The sequence below is a fragment of the Mauremys mutica genome, chromosome 5 (assembly GCF_020497125.1).
Source record: "Mauremys mutica isolate MM-2020 ecotype Southern chromosome 5, ASM2049712v1, whole genome shotgun sequence".
In the NCBI taxonomy this organism is placed as follows: domain Eukaryota; kingdom Metazoa; phylum Chordata; order Testudines; family Geoemydidae; genus Mauremys; species Mauremys mutica.
The window spans coordinates 123277725-123296133 of NC_059076.1; the positions used below are offsets into that span (position 1 = coordinate 123277725).

Below are 18409 nucleotides of genomic sequence, written 5' to 3' on the forward strand. Positions count from 1 at the left end.
CTAACAAGTAAAATGATTTGTTAAAGAAATGAAAATACACCTCTACCTCGATATAACGTTGTCCTTGGGAGCCAAAAAAATCTTACTGCATTATAGGTAAAACCGCATTATATCAAACTTGTTTTGATCCGCCAGAGTGCGCAGCCCCGCCCCCCAGGAGCGCTGCTTTACTGCGTTATATCCAAATTTGTGTTATATTGGGTCACGTTATATCAGGGTAGAGGTGTACTTTCATCAGAATGTTGTTATATTTGTTTCTGGTAGACATAAAATAGATAATCAGTCTTGCTGGAAATCAGATGAGAAAGATGCTACTATTTTTGTAATTGATTTTTCCTATTTATCAACATACCAAGGGAAGAATTTCTGAAAGGCTCTGAGGAGTCATCATGGAGAACATTTGCAGCTTCATCTTCCTCATCTTGCAGCTGTCCAATCTGCATTCCAGAATATTGGCTTTCGGTACCCTCTAGAACCTAAGATATACAAGGAATGGACTTTTAGAGTAGACTAACTTTGAGTGCACAAGTCGGAGCACAAACATGCAATGTTAGTAATTCACAAACCAAAGTCAGTGTGATGCGCGTTAGCATAAGCATGCAGCTATGTGCTGGCCCCAAACTTCTCAGATTCCTCATTTTTCCAAGATGCAAAATTGTGATCTTCATAGCTCACAGACCTGACTTAGACCTGACTTTGTACTATGGCTTGGGCCTTTCTCATTGATGTGAGGCAAACTGATCCTCTATTCCACCTGCTATCAACCTACACCACCCCTTTTTAAGGCCCCAGCTTGACCTAAACTGTTCAGCTGCCAAACTCTCCAATGGCCTCAGATGCAGTATGTGGGTAATGGAAGTCTAGCAGTGATCCCACTGTGCACCACAAAACATAGGGCTGGACCTCCTCAAGATACTCTCATTTTATCCCTTCATTCTAACTCAAAGTCTAATGGAAATGAGGAGTTGTTTTTTTTAAAAACCCAACCCCTGATACTAATGTTATGGACTTGCCACTTATTTAATTAATGTAAAGAGACCACCACCAAAAGGTAGCAAAACAACATTTCACAGCTATACTATCAGAAGGTAACTGTTAATTTTCTGGCTGCAAAATGCCACGTAAATTGTTAAAAGTGAAAGATACCAATTAAGCTCTCAAGAAATTTTAGCTGCTTGGACTATAATATGAAAATAAATACGTAAACAATTATGACGATTGAGTCAGTTACCTTTAACATTCCTATCATGCACTGGCCAGGAAATGACTATGGACAGTCTCTTGTCTTTAATTTATAAAAGCCTAAGATCCAACCATATAATTATGGAACAAATCTTTATAATCATTTAATAGTTCTCTTTCAAATATTAAAAGGACCTGTAAGAACCTACTTACAGCAAATCCCAGACTTACTAAAATTATATAAGCATGCAGAAAGACGAAGTGACACCTCAACTCCCATCGCAACAACAAACTAGCTAGAAACATCCCTCATGGTTTTTATGACAGCAATCCTCTATACAATGCAAATAAAAAGCAGCCTATAAATTAAAAAAAAACATGCAAGTCTGAAAGTATTTAAATGTGTAACAAAATACCAAATTAAAATGACATATCTTTAAGAAAACAAGAGATAGCATTCTTGGATTTCATATGGCAGGAAACTCCATAAACAAAGACAACAGGCAGAAAAAGCCCACAGCCCAAAGATAACCAATTTAACATGAAAAAGGCAAGCCCGGCTCACCTGATTATATAGGATATGCCCACTTTCAGAATTGTCACTCCATCACTTATTTGGATTTCAAAATCCTATTGTGTATATGTTTAGTCTAACTTCTCTCCTTACTTGTCTAAACCTATAACAGATTTAGATTTATACACGAATACTCGGCTTTATTATTGCCATGGTATCAAATTTTCCATAGATTTCTTAAAAATAAACACAGACTCAAATATTTTTAAAGGCCAAATCATTACATTAATGTGTGTGTTTAAAATAAATATTTTTAAACAATACTTGTGAAGCAACTTCTCTTTTGCTTACCTGCCAAAACCCAAGTTCAGTGTTCTCAACTTCCGGGGGAAGCTTATGACAATGTAGGAAGTACAATTTTAGATAACTGTGTTTTGATTAGCTGTTGCAGAGAAGATTCCAAACCCTGAACTCAGGTTTTGGCAGATAAATAAAAACTTTTTCAAACACTGGTTTTTAAAATGTATTTGTATTTTACACTATAGTTTTACAATAAAAAGTGACTAGAAATGGCATTGCAGGGTTTCATGATGATTGAACATGATTTCCACAGCAAATGGAATCAGCAATAAGATTCAGCAGGACAAATTCTAACTTCAGTTACACTTTGCAATGCCATCATAAAATTCTGTTCTGAATGAACAGGCCTAAGGAGAGATTGCATCTGAAATGGTTAATTCTTAACCTGTTTGCTAAATACCAGGTGACCTCTGGGTATTTCCCAGTTCATTGTTTAGATAATTATCAACTTACAGTACAATATACCTTTCAGAGGCACTTTATATATGCATTAAGTATCACTAAATCTCACTGAAGATATATGTACTGGATTTCCAAAGCAGGTACAGTAACTCCTCACTTAATGTTGTCCCAGTTAACATTAGTTTCGTTGGTACCTCGCTGATCAATTAGAGAACATGCTCGTTTAAAGTTGCACAATGCTCCCTTATAACATTGTAGCTGCCTGCTTTGTCCACTGCTTGTAGAAAGAGCAGACAGTTGGAGCTAGTGGGTGGGGGCTTGGAACCAGGGTGGACCAGCAGCCCCTCATCAACTCCCCGCTCCCCTAAGTTCCCTGTGTGGCAGCCCAGCAGGCTACTAATTGCCGTGCAGTAGGCTGTCCCTCCCGCTCACTGTGTGCTGCTACTATCTTCAGCCTTAGAGCTGCTCCCAGGAGGGGGGAGAAGAAGGGTGCTAATGTCAGGGTGTCCCCCTCCTCTCCACTCCCCGCTTCTTTACCTCATCTCCGCGGGGGGGGAGGGGAGACACAACAAGGCTCAGGATGGAGGGAGATTGCGGGCAGCAGCTGCTGTCTCAACTTGCTGATCTACTTAAAAAAGGCAGACGAATTGGAGCATAAGCCTTCATGGGTGAATACCCACTTCATCCGATGCATGCATCGGACAGAGTGGGTATTCACCCATGAAAGTTTATGCTCCAATTTGTCTGTTAGTCTATAAGGTGCCCAGGACTCTTTGCGCTTTTTACAGATCCAGACCAACACAGCTACCCCTCTGATACTTAAAGGTGTAATGCTCGTCTCTCTCTCTCACACAGGCTGTCTGTCTCTGCCATGCTGTCTCCCCTCCCTCCATTGGGGCCTTGTAGAGTGTGAGGCTCCATTAACAACGTGTTAACCCTTGAGGGCTCAGTCAAGCACTAGTTCATCATTTAGCATCATTTATCCCTGGGAAATATCCCACCCTCTGACTTATCCCTGGAACCTACCCTCCCTGCCCCCCATTTACATTAATTCTTATGGGGAAATTGGATTTGCTTAACGTCATTTCGCTTAAAGTAGCATTTTTCAGGAATATAACTACAACATTAAGCGAGGAGTTACTGTACCAAGAAAATATGAAAGCCTTTGACAATTTTAGATTGCAACTCATGTTGAAAAGAACTCTGTACGACCTTAACTGTCCAAACTGTTCATTTCCAGAGTTCACAATCCCAGTACATCAGAGCAATGGTTATGTGCTAAGAGAGCATACTAAACACTGAAAGGAGGAAATAAAAGATATGTAAGAGTTAAAAACTATCAGTGAAGGACGTATCTATTTGGCATTTCTGCATCTGTAAAGTGGGATACGTGTGATCATCTGGCTCAGCAGCTTACCAAATTGATACTTTTCCCTGAAGGCGGAATCTTGGGCTTTAGGATTTAAACTTTATTTAATTACTTATGGATATCTTGTATTCATCATCGCTTGAAGTTGTAAATCAAGACTGAATATCTTTCTAAAAGATATACTATAGCTCAAACAGAAATTACAGACACTCCCTGGGTTACGCAAGACCTGACTTACGCAAATCCGCACTTATGGAAAAAGCTCCGTAATAATTATCGGGTATACATTCCCGACTTACGCAAAATTCAACTTATGCAAGGCATTCCAGAACAGAACGCTTGCGTAAGTCGGGGAGCGTCTGTAGAGGTTTGATGCAGAAATTATTGGGTGAGAGTCTATGGCCTGTGTGATGCAGAAGGTCAGACTATGGTCCTAATAGTCCTTTCTGGTCTTAATATTTATGAATTTAAAAAAGCTTAAGACTCCAAACTTTATGATTGCAACGATAACCATAAAAATCTGAACAAGTCTAAACCAATGCAGTGATATCAGCCCAAACATGCAGACAGCCTGAAGCAACAGCTTTAAGGGAAATGGAAACTCTCCAATTCTTCTGAATATAGCATTCACTCTGAAGCCTGATGATGACCACTTAGAAATCAACAATCTTAGCTATTTCACTATTGGGAGCTTGCAAGAAAGGAGAAGGTCAATCCTATTACAAAGATCTGTATGATCTACTCTGAACACCAGCTCATTTTTGCATCATGAGCATTTTAAGTGTTGGTCAGAGTTTGAGAAAATATTACTACTTCTCTTCTGCACAATCTGACCCCACTTTTGAGCAAGAGTTCCTGTCTGTCACATTTATAAAGTAACCATTTTTAAAAATATCTCCACAGGTCTTTTATTCTTCCCAACTTATCTTCAATGAGTTCACAGAGCTGTTTTTAGGTCAAGCACTGACAACACATTTGGAAGCCTGAATTGAGGGTTGATATGCTACACATCTGCATTTGATTGTGTCATTTGCCAAATCCCTTAAAAAAGTTTTTAAAACGAACAAAAACAAAACAAACAAAAAAAAAAGCATTAGTGTCTGTTGAATTGTTCTTTTTCAACTACATGACATCTTCACCGAAAAGAGACGGGCATACTGAAATATCTGTAGAGTACACTACTGAATAAATGCTTGAAGTAAGCATAAAAGCATCAATGTGCGGTGCGTATGAAGTTATGCAATCTTCAAACAATGTAACAGACATTCCAAGAGGGTATAACAAGAGGTAGTAAAACAATTTCCAAGTGAGAAAGCACAGGCAATAAGCCACAGAATATGCAACATGAAAGCATGAGGTTGAAACACTCAGACTTGAGGGGTATTTATCTATTATTCCAAATGGAAGGTTCACCCTTTAACACTTTCACTAGCCCTTTTAAATTGAAGGTTTACAATTTAGTTAGTTTTAAGGGCTAACGTGCTATTAAAATGAAGCATGTAATATTTAGAAAATTTCTCATGAAAAGGCATTAATATTTTCATTCTTTCAGTGAAAAGAGTAATTTTATAATGTGTTTAATACATAGGGTCAAGTTTAAAGCCTTGTGTTCAAACTAATTTTTATAAACAGCAATTCATTTTTTAAAGCTGCAGTGAAAGTGTTAAAATGAGGTCAAGCTCTCAGTTAAAGCTATGAGCTGCTGACCTTTTCAGTGTTACTAGCTGAGGACAGGAAAGTAGAAGATGAATAAGTAGATGTGTCCAAGTCTGGGCCCTCCATGGAGGAGCTCTGAGATATGTCTGGCCCCTCAGTAGAAGACTGGGATACCCGCTCTGCCCGTTGCACACTTACAATTTCAGAACTGTCCGAAGGGGTCACAGCTGAATCTGGACCTTCTGTGGTAGTCTGAGAGCTATCACTAACTGGTGAAGAAGCCTGCGTGCCATCATTCAAGTCCATAGTGGGGTCTGACTGGACAGTGCTGATTTGGCTGGAGCTCCGACTAAGCATGTCATCCTCTTCCCCTTCAGTAGTTGTGCTGGCCAAATCACAACTGGTCAGGTCTACAGAGTCTGATTGCAAAGTATGTTGTGAACGTGGCTGCTCAGTGATGATGTCATGTCCTGTGAGATCAGCTGCAGAACTTACTGTTGATCCAGCTGTTGATACTCCTGATGAAGAAGCTAATTCACTGGTTATCTCACTCTTCATGGAGGCTGAAACAAAAAGCAATTAGTGATCCAAAGTCATCTATCAAGAAAATATTATCTGTATAAACTTTAAGGAAAAGATTTAAACACCAAAGAAAAATAAAATAATCAAATTCAGCTTTATACCTCTGATATAAAACTGGATTAAGCGAAAAGGCTTAGAAGGGAGCAGTGAATGAAGCAATAAAAATATTGCTAGGGAGGTAAATGCCTGTAAGCCATTTAGGTACAGAGTACAGCCTTTTTAACTTTTCATTGCTTCTTCTATAACGGCTATAACCAGCACCTTAAGGCCCATATTTAGTCCTTTTGGATTTGAACACTGCAGTCCAAGAACCATCTTTTTTAATTACGGGTTAAGATGCCAGAAGCAGGGTTTTAAAGTTCAATAAAGAAAATGTATGCAAATTTGGATACGAGTCTGAGGGAGTTATGTTTCTAAATAGTATGCATCTTCTACTTTAAAAAATATTATTTGTTCATCTTCTGTTACTATGATTGCTAACAGCACTTTAAAAACAACATTTTAAAATAACAGCAAGAAACAGTTGCAAGCGACTAGAATGAAGGAGATGAGAAGGTAGGCAGATATTTTAAAAGGAAACTATGTGATGATAAAAACACTTTGTGAAAGTTTATTCACTTAAGTGTCACAAGAAACACCAAGATTACTTTGACCGAAAGATCAGAAAAAAAATCTATAGATTTAAATTTGTTTACTTAGTGCATTTGGTACATTGTATAGACAGTCTTTTTCCCGTTTTCAGGTCTTTCAACACAGCAATAATGAATAGAAACATTTTTTTTAAATAGGAAAATATAATTGTAAAGAGAAAGATTGGCAGGACTACCCAGGAATAGGTGCAGTACTTAAAACTACATTCAACTCTTTCTAGATTTTAAATTCATTTTTATCCCTTTGTTTTTAAATAATGATTCTTTTAAATACATGATGCCGCATTAAACAGCTTTTATGCTGTTTCCCCTTTAATCCTCAACTACGCAAATTCCATAATCACAGTTGAATTAGACTTAACAACGACCACACTTCATAAACGAACAAAGGATAAATGGTAAAGGTAAAGGAGATGGTAAAATATAACTGTATATAGCCTTGGGCTATTCCATTTTTAGTCAATCATACTTTATGGAGAGACACTTATTTACTATTCAAGGTGGACTTGCTGAACAGCTTACAGAAACGCAGAAATTACACCAAAAACTCTGTGTTAAAAAGAATGCAGTCCTACCTGCAAAAGTTGCAGTGCTGACTTCTGACCGTGTTTCAGGGTCATCCTCCAAGCCTTCTTCTTCTCCTAAAAGTACTTTACCTGATAAATGATGCAGCAATAATATGTTTAAGTTTGCTAAAAATGCTATCCTACACCCTGGAAACAGTCCCAATGCTTTTAAAAAAAGAGAGATGGTAGGTGAGGTAATATCTTTTATTGGACCAATTTCTGTTGGTGAGAGAGACAAGCTTCCAAGCTACACAAATCTCTTTTTCAGGGCTGGGAAATGTACTCAGGAGTGTCACAGCTAAATACAAGGTGGAACAAATTGTTTAGCTCTGTTCCACCTTGTATTTAGCTATGATACTCTAGAGCAGGGGTAGGCAACCTATGGCACACGTGCCGAAGGTGGCACGCGAGCTGATTTTCAGTGGCATTCACACTGCCCGGGTCCTGGCCATTGGTCTGGGGGCCCCGCATTTTAATTTAATTTTAAATGAAGCTTCTTAAACATTTAAAAAACCTGATTTACTTTACAGACAACAATAGTTTAGTTATATATTATAGACTTATAGAAAGAGATCGTCTAAAAATGTTAACATGTATCACTGGCACGTGAAACCTTAAATTAGAGTGAATAAATGAAGACTCGACACACCACTTCTGAAAGGTTGCCGACCCCTGCTCTAGAGTACATTTCCCAGCCCTGAAGAAGAGCCCCGTTTAAGTTCAAAAGCTTGTGTCTCACCAACAGAAGTTGGTCCAATAAAAGATATTATCTCACGCACCTTGTTTAATATCCTGGGACCAACATGGCTACAACATTGCATACATGAAAAAAAGAGTCAGATGTAAAATGTCTACCCTCTTTGAAGTAGATTATCTATCCTTGCACTGAAAAAAATATCTAGGTTATTAAAAAATAATGGATATGGGGAAAATGAATAACTAAGAGAAAGAGCAGACAGCATTTTACTATGTAGTCGGGGAGAAGTGGACAATGACAAATCGACAATGAAGGCTGATTGCTTTGCATGACAGTTTGGGAATCTGTTTATGTGAACTTTTGAATTCCAATCTTTTATGAATTCTCTGTATGCTTATACCCTTACTCATAGCTTTCATTGTATCCTTGCATTAATCCTCTTGTTTAAAGGGAGAAGGTCTGGGTGTCTCCCCTGAATAAAGCAGACATTAAGGACCATCAGCATTGCAATAACCTTCCCTTATCAGGGTATTAGATTCTACCAGCCAAAAATGTTTGGCTTCCAAATGTCTCTTACCCCCAGTAACAAAGACTGAGGGCTGGAGACCGCAGTCCATAAAGAATTACAGAGTGGAATTATTCCAAGGGAACGACAGGAAGAGTACTGGAATCTGCTGTTAAAAGGGAAACTCTCTAACAAGGAGGCAGCATATCAAAACTAGAAGACAAGACTGGGCACGAGTAGAAAGGCTGCAGAAGACTGGGCGCCAGAAGATGCTGATTAAGACTCAAAGGGCTCTCAGAAGGGGTGAGAAAACTGAGGAGGGTCTCACATGCAAGTGTTTGATATTTTCCCATAGATCTGTGTATCTTGTGTGCTTTGTTTATGGCCAGGTCTACACTACAGACTTTTGCCAGCATAGCTCTGTCAGTCAGGGGTGTAAAGAAGTGTGATCCCTGACTGACAGCTGTGTCCCCAAAAGCCCCTCACATAGATGTAAAAGCACATTTTTGCTGGTACAACCTGCATCCACACTAGGAGCCTTTTGCCAGCATACACGTACCAATATAGATATACTAGCAAAGCACTCAAAGTATAGACATGGCCAAGAAGTAAAGTGTGTGTGGTTTAGAAGCGCCTTTACAAAGTCTGTGTGTTACTGGTTTAATTGTCACAAAATCCCCAAAAGGTGAAACAGTAATCCGGAGTATCCACGAGGATGGAGCTCTGGAGAAGGCATGCGTGAGCTACTGGTGAGACTTGGAAGGTCCACATTGGTCTTGGGATCAAGGGTAGCTCAGCTGCAGGGCTTCACATCCCGAGAAGATACCAGCATTGCACCAGTCTGCACCCCAGGAGTGAGCCTGAAAGGCCAGAGCAAGTCCATGTCCGGATGCTGCTCACACTCAGTAAATTCAAAAGCATGTGGGGGATGCAAAGTTTGAGTCTAATACAGCAGCCTAATAAGTCCCACAATGGGGTGCTCAGCCTGGGCTATAATACACATATTTAAAAAAAAAAAAAAAAGTATGGGTTACATAAAGATGCAAAACCCCATCTAATGCAATAAGATAATACATTAAAAACACCCAGGAAACAAAAGAGTTAATATTATGATAATAGTATTAGCAGCTTATGTGACACATACTACTAAATTATATATTTAGAAAGACTAACCAAGTAATCCAAAATGCGTGGCAGAGAATTGTTTTGCATTTCCAATTTTGTTTTAACATAAGAACATAAGAAAGGCCGTACCGGGTCAGACCAAAGGTCCATCTAGCCCAGTATCTGTCTACCGACAGTGGCCAATGCCAGGTGCCCCAGAGGGAGTGAACCTAACAGGCAATGATCAAGTGATCTCTCTCCTGCCATCCATCTCCATCCTCTGACGAACAGAGGCTAGGGACACCATTCTTACCCATCCTGGCTAATAGCCATTTATGGACTTAGCCACCATGAATTTATCCAGTCCCCTTTTAAACATTGTTATAGTCCTAGCCTTCACAACTTCCTCAGGTAAGGAGTTCCACAAGTTGACTGTGCGCTGCGTGAAGAAGAACTTCCTTTTATTTGTTTTAAACCTGCTGCCTATTAATTTCATTTGGTGACCCCTAGTTCTTGTATTATGGGAATAAGTAAATAACTTTTCCTTATCCACTTTCTCAACATCACTCATGATTTTATATACCTCTATCATGTCCCCCCTTAGTCTTCTCTTTTCCAAGCTGAAGAGTCCTAGCCTCTTTAATCTTTCCTCGTATAAGACCCTCTCTAAACCCCTAATCATTTTAGTTGCCCTTTTCTGAACCTTTTCTAGTGCTAGAATATCTTTTTTAAGGTGAGGAGACTACATCTGTACACAGTATTCGAGATGTGGGCGTACCATGGATTTATATAAGGGCAATAATATATTCTCAGTCTTATTCTCTATCCCCTTTTTAATGATTCCTAACATCCTGTTTGCTTTTTTGACCGCCTCTGCACACTGCGTGGACATCTTCAGAGAACTATCCACGATGACGCCAAGATCTTTTTCCTGACTCGTTGTAGCTAAATTAGCCCCCATCATGTTGTATGTATAGTTGGGGTTATTTTTTCCAATGTGCATTACTTTACATTTATCCACATTAAATTTCATTTGCCATTTTGTTGCCCAATCACTTAGTTTTGTGAGATCTTTTTGAAGTTCTTCACAATCTGCTTTGGTCTTAACTATCTTGAGAAGTTTAGTATCATCTGCAAACTTTGCCACCTCACTGTTTACCCCTTTCTCCAGATCATTTATGAATAAATTAAATAGGATTGGTCCGAGGACTGACCCTTGGGGAACACCACTAGTTACCCCTCTCCATTCTGAGAATTTACCATTAATTCCTATCCTTTGTTCTCTGTCCTTTAACCAGTTCTCAATCCATGAAAGGACCTTCCCTTTTATCCCATGACAGCTTAATTTACGTAAGAGCCTTTGGTGAGGGACCTTGTCAAAGGCTTTCTGGAAATCTAAGTACACTATGTCCACCGGATCCCCCTTGTCCACGTTTGTTGACCCCTTCAAAGAACTCTAATAGATTAGTAAGACATGATTTCCCTTTACAGAAACCATGTTGACTATTGCTCAAGAGTTTATGTTTTTCTATGCGTCTGACAATTTTATTCTTTACTATTGTTTCAACTAATTTGCCCGGTACCGACGTTAGACTTACCGGTCTGTAATTGCCGGGATTACCCCTAGAGCCCTTTTTAAATATTGGCGTTACATTAGCTAACTTCCAGTCATTGGGTACCGAAGCCGATTTAAAGGACAGGTTACAAACCTTAGTTAATAGTTCCGCAACTTCACATTTGAGTTCTTTCAGAACTCTTGGGTGAATGCCATCTGGTCCCGGTGACTTGTTAATGTTGAGTTTATCAATTAATTCCAAAACCTCCTCCAGTGACACTTCAATCTGTGACAGTTCCTCAGATTTGTCACCTACAAAAGCCAGCTCAGGTTTGGGAATCTCCCTAACATCCTCAGCCGTGAAGACTGAAGCAAAGAATCCATTTAGTTTCTCTGCAATGACTTTATCGTCTTTAAGCGCTCCTTTTGTATTTTGATCATCAAGGGGCCCCACTGGTTGTTTAGCAGGCTTCCTGCTTCTGATGTACTTAAAAAACATTTTGTTATTACCTTTGGAGTTTCTGGCTAGCCGTTCTTCAAACTCCTCTTTGGCTTTTCTTATTACACTCTTGCACTTAAGTTGGCAGTGTTTGTGCTCCTTTCTATTTGCCTCACTAGGATTTGACTTCCACTTTTTAAAGGAAGTCTTTTTATCTCTCACTGCTTCTTTTACATGGTTGTTAAGCCACGGTGGCGCTTTTTTAGTTCTTTTACTATTTTTCTTAATTTGGGGTAAACATTGAAGTTGGGCCTCTATTATGGTGTCTTTAAAAAGGGCCCATGCAACTTGCAGGGATTTCACTTTAGTCACTGTACCTTTTAACTTTTGTCTAACTAACCCCCTCATTTTTGTATAGTTCCCCCTTTTGAAATTAAATGCCACAGTGTTGGGCAGTTGAGGTGTTCTTCCCACCACAGGGATGTTGAATGCTATTGTATTATGGTCACTATTTCCAAGCGGTCCTGCTATAGTTACCTCTTGGACCAGCTCCTGCGCTCCACTCAGGATTAAATCTAGAGTTGCCTCTCCCCTTGTGGGGTCCCGTACCAGCTGCTCCATGAATCAGTCATTTAAAGTATCGAGAAATTTCATCTCTGCATTTCGTCCTGAAGTGAAATGTTCCCAGTCAATATGGGGATAATTGAAATCCCCCACTATTATTGGGTTCTTAATTTTGATAGCCTCTCTAATTTCCCTTAGCATTTCATCATCACTATTACTGTCCTGGTCAGGTGGTCGATAATAGATCCCTAATGTTATATTTTTACTAGAGCATGAAATTTCTATCCATAGAGACTCTATGGAACATGTGGATTCGCTTAAGATTTTTACTTCATTTGAATATACACTTTCTTTCACATATAGTGCCACTCCTCCCCCTGCACGACCTGTTCTGTCCTTCCGATATATTTTGTACCCCGGAATGACTGTGTCCCATTGGTTGCTCTCAGTCCACCAGGTTTCTGTGATGCCTATTATATCTATATACTCCTTTATCACAAGGCACTCTAGTTCACCCATCTTATTATTTAGACTTCTGGCATTTGTGTACAAGCACTTTAAAAACTTGTCCCTGTTTATTAGCCTGCCTTTTTCTGATGTGCCAAATTCTTTTTTATGTGACTGTTTATCATCTGATCTGGCCCTTACATTATACTTTTCAGTCCTCTGCTCCTGACTATAACCTGGAGATTCTCTATCATCAGACTCTCCCCTAAGAGAAGTCTGTGTCCGATCCACACGCTCCTCTGCAGCAGTCGGCTTTCCCCCATCTCCTAGTTTAAAAACTGCTCTACAACCTTTTTAATGTTTAGTGCCAGCAGTCTGGTTCCACTTTGGTTTAGGTGGAGCCCATCTCTCCTGTATAGGCTCCTCCCATCCCAGAAGTTTCCCCAGTTCCTAATGAACGTGAACCCCTCCTCTCTACACCATCGTCTCATCCACGCATTGAGACTCTGAAGCTCTGCCTGCCTACCTGGCCCTGCGCGTGGAACTGGGAGCATTTCTGAAAATGCCACCATAGAGGTCCTGGATTTCAGTCTCTTCCCTAGCAGCCTAAATTTGGCTTTTCTTTTACGATGCAACCACAAGGCTGCATTAACACAGACATTTGCATTTAATATTCTTGGTTTTGTATTTTTCATGTGAAGAAAAAAATGAAACATAGCTCTGATAATACAGAGTTGCAGAATTGTGTTTATCCACAGCACCATAAGTTTTAGAGTACCCAAGTCTACAGATAAGGAAAATGTAGTTGTGGCATTTGGAACTGTGCAACTCCACGGTACTCTGGAAAATAATGCAACTAAAAATTCCCTTTTTTGTGCTGTAAACACATGAGAACATATTTTTTTTAATAATTAATTATGCTGAAAATGGCTGAGTATACTTAAGGTTATACTGTGTTCTGAATCTCAAGCACAGAAGACTCAGTATATGATCATTAAATCATAAAATATCAGGGTTGGAAGGGACCTCAGGAGGTCATCTAGTCCAACCCCCCTGCTCAAAGCAGGACCAATCCCCAACTAAATCATCCCAGCCAGGGCTTTCACCACCCTCCTAGTGAAAAAGTTTTTCCTTAATATCCAACCTAAACCTCCCACACTGCAACTTGAGACCATTATTCCTTGTTCTATCAACTGGTATCACTGAGAACAGTCTAGATCCATCCTCTTTGGAACCCCCTTTCAGGTAGCTGAAAGCAGCTATCAAATCCCCCCTCATTCTTCTCTTCTGCAGACTAAACAATCCCAGTTCCCTCAGCCTCTCCTCATAAGTCATGTGCTCCAGCCCCCTAATCATTTTTGTTACCCTCCGCTCGACTCTTTCCAATTTTTCCACATCCTTCTTGTAGTGTGGGGCCCAAAACTGGACACAGTACTCCAGATGAGGCCTCACCAATGCCAAATAGAGGGGAATGATCATGTCCCTAGATATGCTAGCAATGCCCATACTTATACAGACCAAAATGCCGTTAGCCTTCATGGCAACAAGGGCACACTGTTGCCTCATATCCAGCTTCTCGTCCACTGTAACCCCTAGGTCCCTTTCTGCAGAACTGCTGCCTAGCCATTCGGTCCCTAGTCTGTAGCAGTGCATGGGATAATTGCGTCCTAAGTGCAGGACTCTGCACTTGTCCTTGTTGAACCTCATCAGATTTCATTTGGCCCAATCCTCTAATTTGTCTAGGTCCCTCTATATCCTATCCCTACCCTCCAGCGTATTTACCACTCTTCCCAGTTTAGTGTCATCTGAAAACTTGCTGAGGGTGCAGTCCACGCCATCCTCCAGATCATTAATGAAGATATTGAACAAAACCGGCCCCAGGACCGACCCTTGGGGCACTCCACTTGATACCGGCTGTCAACTAGACATGGAGCCATTGATCATTACCCATTGAGCCCGACGATCTAGCCAGCTTTCTATCAACCTGTAGTGAGGTGATTACCTGCTCCACCTCAGAAGGGGTTAAAAGCCAGCCCTTGGAGAGGGCTGGGGCTGGAAGCCTTAGGCTAGGCTGATTGGGGAAGGCAGCCACAGCTGGGGCCACACCTGGCCTTATAAGAGGCTGGGAGCCAGGAACTCAGGCAGTCTCTCTCTAGCTGAAGAGAGAAATGGGCATGACTGCTTGGGAGCCGAACAGGGTACCTGAGTGGAGCAGGGCTGGGGAAAGCTAGAGGAGCTGGGGAGCTCCAGCCTGGAAACCCTCTAGGCTGCAGGCCTTGATAAAGGCCGGAAAGGTACTGGGGTTGCAGAGGGGCAGTCCAGGGTAGGCAAAGGCAGCAGGTCCAAACCCTCCATGCCAATGATGAATGGCTTGTACACTGAAGTTGGACCCAGTGAGCAGGGGCTAGATGGTGACTGGCAGTAGCCATAGACTGAGGTGAGGTGGGGGATAGAGGGTTGGGGGTTCCCCGGGGAGGGGAGACCCACAGTTGTGGGAGTCCTGCCAGGGGGCAGAATCCCTAGGCAAAGAGGCACCGAGGGCTGGGTGGGATACAGGGGCCAGCGGCAAGCAGGGCATCGGCCTGCAGAGGGTGCTCCGGAGGCTGGAAAAGCTAATTCCCTGGACAACCAGTAGGAGGCGCTGCAGGGTGAGTCGTCCCCGACCTTATAGTCCATTCATCCAGCCCATACTACTTTATCTTGCTGGCAAGAATACTGTGGGAGACCGTATCAAAAGCTTTGCTAAAGTCAAGGAATAACACGTCTACTGCTTTCCCCTCATCCACAGAGCCAGTTCTCTCATCATAGAAGGCAATTAGGTTAGTCAGGCATGACTTGCCCTTGGTGAATCCATGCTGACTGTTCCCGATCACTTGTCTCTCCTCTAATTGCTTCAGAATTGATTCCTTGAGGACCTGCTCCATGACTTTTCCACGGATCTTTGCTGGTAACCATCATTAAAGGTGACCAGCAAAGGGAAAAGAAGTGGGGTTTTGCCCTTTTTATTTGTCCTTGACGCATAAAGGAATGGCAATTTTTGGCTTGGTTTTTTACATCTGAAGTGTCAAGTCATGAATTCTCCACTCCTCTAGCTAAAAATGGAATACTGGGATGACACCAAAACTGGTAAAGAAGTGAAGACCGAACTACCAAGATAGTGGGTTTTTCTGGAAAAAAAATTTTAAAATCCCAAATTGTAACACCTATTTAATTCAAACCTGGACACACTTAGAAAATAAACACTTTCCTTGAAAGATTCAACACTTTCTCCTCATTCAAATCCTTCCTAAAAGCCACTACTTCTCTGATACTACAAGTAATATGCTACACCTCTACCCCGATAAAACACGAATTTGGATATAACGCGGTAAAGCAGCACTCCGGGGGGGCTGGGACTGCGCACTCCGGCGGATCAAAGCAAGTTCAATATAACACGGTTTCACCTATAATGCGGTAAGATTTTTTGGCTCCCGAGGACAGCATTATATCGGGGTAGAGGTGTACTAATTTGCCCACTGCTCCAAGCTTCCTCAGATTTTTTTTTTTTTTATAATCCACATCTTCTGGATTTTCAATGTCCTCAGGGCAGACACTGTACTTGTGTACAGGCCAGTCACATGATCAGCAATAAATCATACATGCATACACCTATACCCATGAAAGGATGAAAAAACTTCTACTAGGATTTCCACCACCAAAACTAGGGAAGATGATATTTCATTTTACAATTTTTCATGCATTTAGATATTTTAAAGAAACTAAAAAGGACAGTTTTTAGTTTCCCAAATTTAAGATTAATTGCAAAGTAGGTTGTGAACGAAAGCTGAAGTCAACTTTAGCTCTGTTCAGGCCCCTTTGTAGAATATGATTATGTGGCCATGCAAACAACCAGATAATTGCTCTGTTTTTTTAAATTCTGTACAGTTGTGGTCCAAAATGTAAGCATTCATTTAGAAAATATGTAGTCTTTCATTCTTATGGTTGACAAGACAGCCTTCAAAATATGGCCCAAACATAAACCAAAGCCTAAACTAAAACCACAGATACCCTGAAGCAACAGCACCAAGAGAGTACAGACTATTACAGAGTGCAGGGGGTGGAATCAAATGCTGCTGTGTTTCTCCCTCCTTTTCCTCACCTCTCCACCCACTGACCCCTGGGGAGCATATTAAAAGTCCAATAGCCCCACTCCTAGCAAAAAGAGCAGAACCCCAATGCTCTGTATGCCAGTAAACTGCAAAATTAGAAATCCACTTCAATGCAACCAGCTACTTCTGCTAATTTTTAAAGTCTTCTCTAAAAGGGGAATGCATATTTGAAATTCATGGTAAGAACTGATAATTAGACTGAATATTCTGTTCATCTATACCGAAGACTACAGGAATGAACATGAAGTATGGGATTAAAATATGCACAAGTAAAGAAATTCAGTTAGGATACTACATAGTTCAACCCTTGGCTTGTTTAGCCTAACCAAAAGAAGGCTGAGGGGAGATATTGATCTCTATAAATACATCAGAGGGATAAAAAACAGGGAGGGAGAAGAGTTATTTAAGTTAAGCCTCAAGGTGGACACAAGAACAAATGACCATCAAAAAATTTAGGCTCAAAATTAGGTCAAGGCTTCTAACCATCAGAGGAGTGAAGTTCTGGAACAGCCTTCCAAGGGAAACAGCGGGGGCAAAAAACTTAATTGGCTTCAAGAATGAGCTTGATAAGCTTATGGAAGGGAAGGTGTGATGGGACTGCCTACAATGGCATGTGGCCCATTGGCAACTTCCAGTAGCAAAATTCCCCAATGGCTGGAGTTGGGACACTAGATGGGGAGATCTGTGAGTTACTACAGAGAATTCTTTCCCAGGTATCTGCCTGGTGGGTCTTGCCCATATGCTCAGGGTCATATCTGGGGTCAGGAAGGAATTTTCCCCCAGGACAGATTGGCAGAGACCCTGGGAGTAAGGGGGTTCCCTTCCTCTGCAGTATGGGGCCTGGGTCACTTGCAGCTTTAAACTAGAGTAAATGGTGAAATCTCTGTAAATTGAAGTCTTTAAGCATGATTTGAGGACTTTAGTAACTCAGCCAGAGGTCAGGGGTCTATTTCAGGAGTGGGTGGGTAAGGTTCTGATATCCTGCACATTACAGGCCCCAGACTAGATGATCATGATGGTCCCTTTTGACCTCAAAGCCTGCTACATGCAATTACATATAAATTATAATATCAGCTCTCATTTCATGATCATCCAACAGGCAGGACCTGACATTAAGCATGACACAAGATGTGCAAAACGTGTTTTATCAAATGAAGATTATATTCATTAATTGTAGACAGTTTAATATTTTTTAATTTAAGGACTGTTTAATCTATAATCATTATTAGTAAAATATAAACTTATTTTACTGAAGACCTACTGCTATATTCAAAATATTTAAACCAAACATGAAAAACAAAGATTACACCTTTATTAGTACATAGTGTAACACGGTGTTCACTTATTTTGTTGCATAGTAAGCTGGCTTCCAGATGCATATAGAAATAGATTCTACTTTCTCAATACCATCTCTTCCTTTATCTTTCCTAAAAAGAGTCTTATACAGACCTATCACTGTAGCTCACAAGCATCCATTCCATTCAGCAACATCACAGTTTATCACATTAAGATACTTTCTTATCACACTGAGATCAAGAATAGTTTATTTTTTATTTATTTTCACACACAAAATAACCAATTAGAAGGAAAAAAGAGTAACAGTGTAAATTAGATGCTGTGGTGGCCCTAATTGATGTAGTGGCAACACATGCTTGTTGAATCCCTGTTC

The 18409-nt window shown here is 40.6% G+C and overlaps 1 protein-coding gene across 1 annotated transcript in view; it reads right to left on the reverse strand.

Moving 5' to 3' along the window:
* The window catches only part of HTT (huntingtin), a 195771-nt gene that overhangs the window by 142189 nt on the left and 35173 nt on the right, over window positions 1-18409 (reverse strand). Inside the window, exons 11-13 of the mRNA XM_045017515.1 lie at window positions 7291-7371; window positions 5682-6046; window positions 353-476 (exon numbers count right to left, since the gene is read on the reverse strand). Of these exons, the coding sequence (XP_044873450.1) occupies window positions 353-476; window positions 5682-6046; window positions 7291-7371 (570 nt within the window). The remainder of the gene's footprint in view (window positions 1-352; window positions 477-5681; window positions 6047-7290; window positions 7372-18409) is intronic.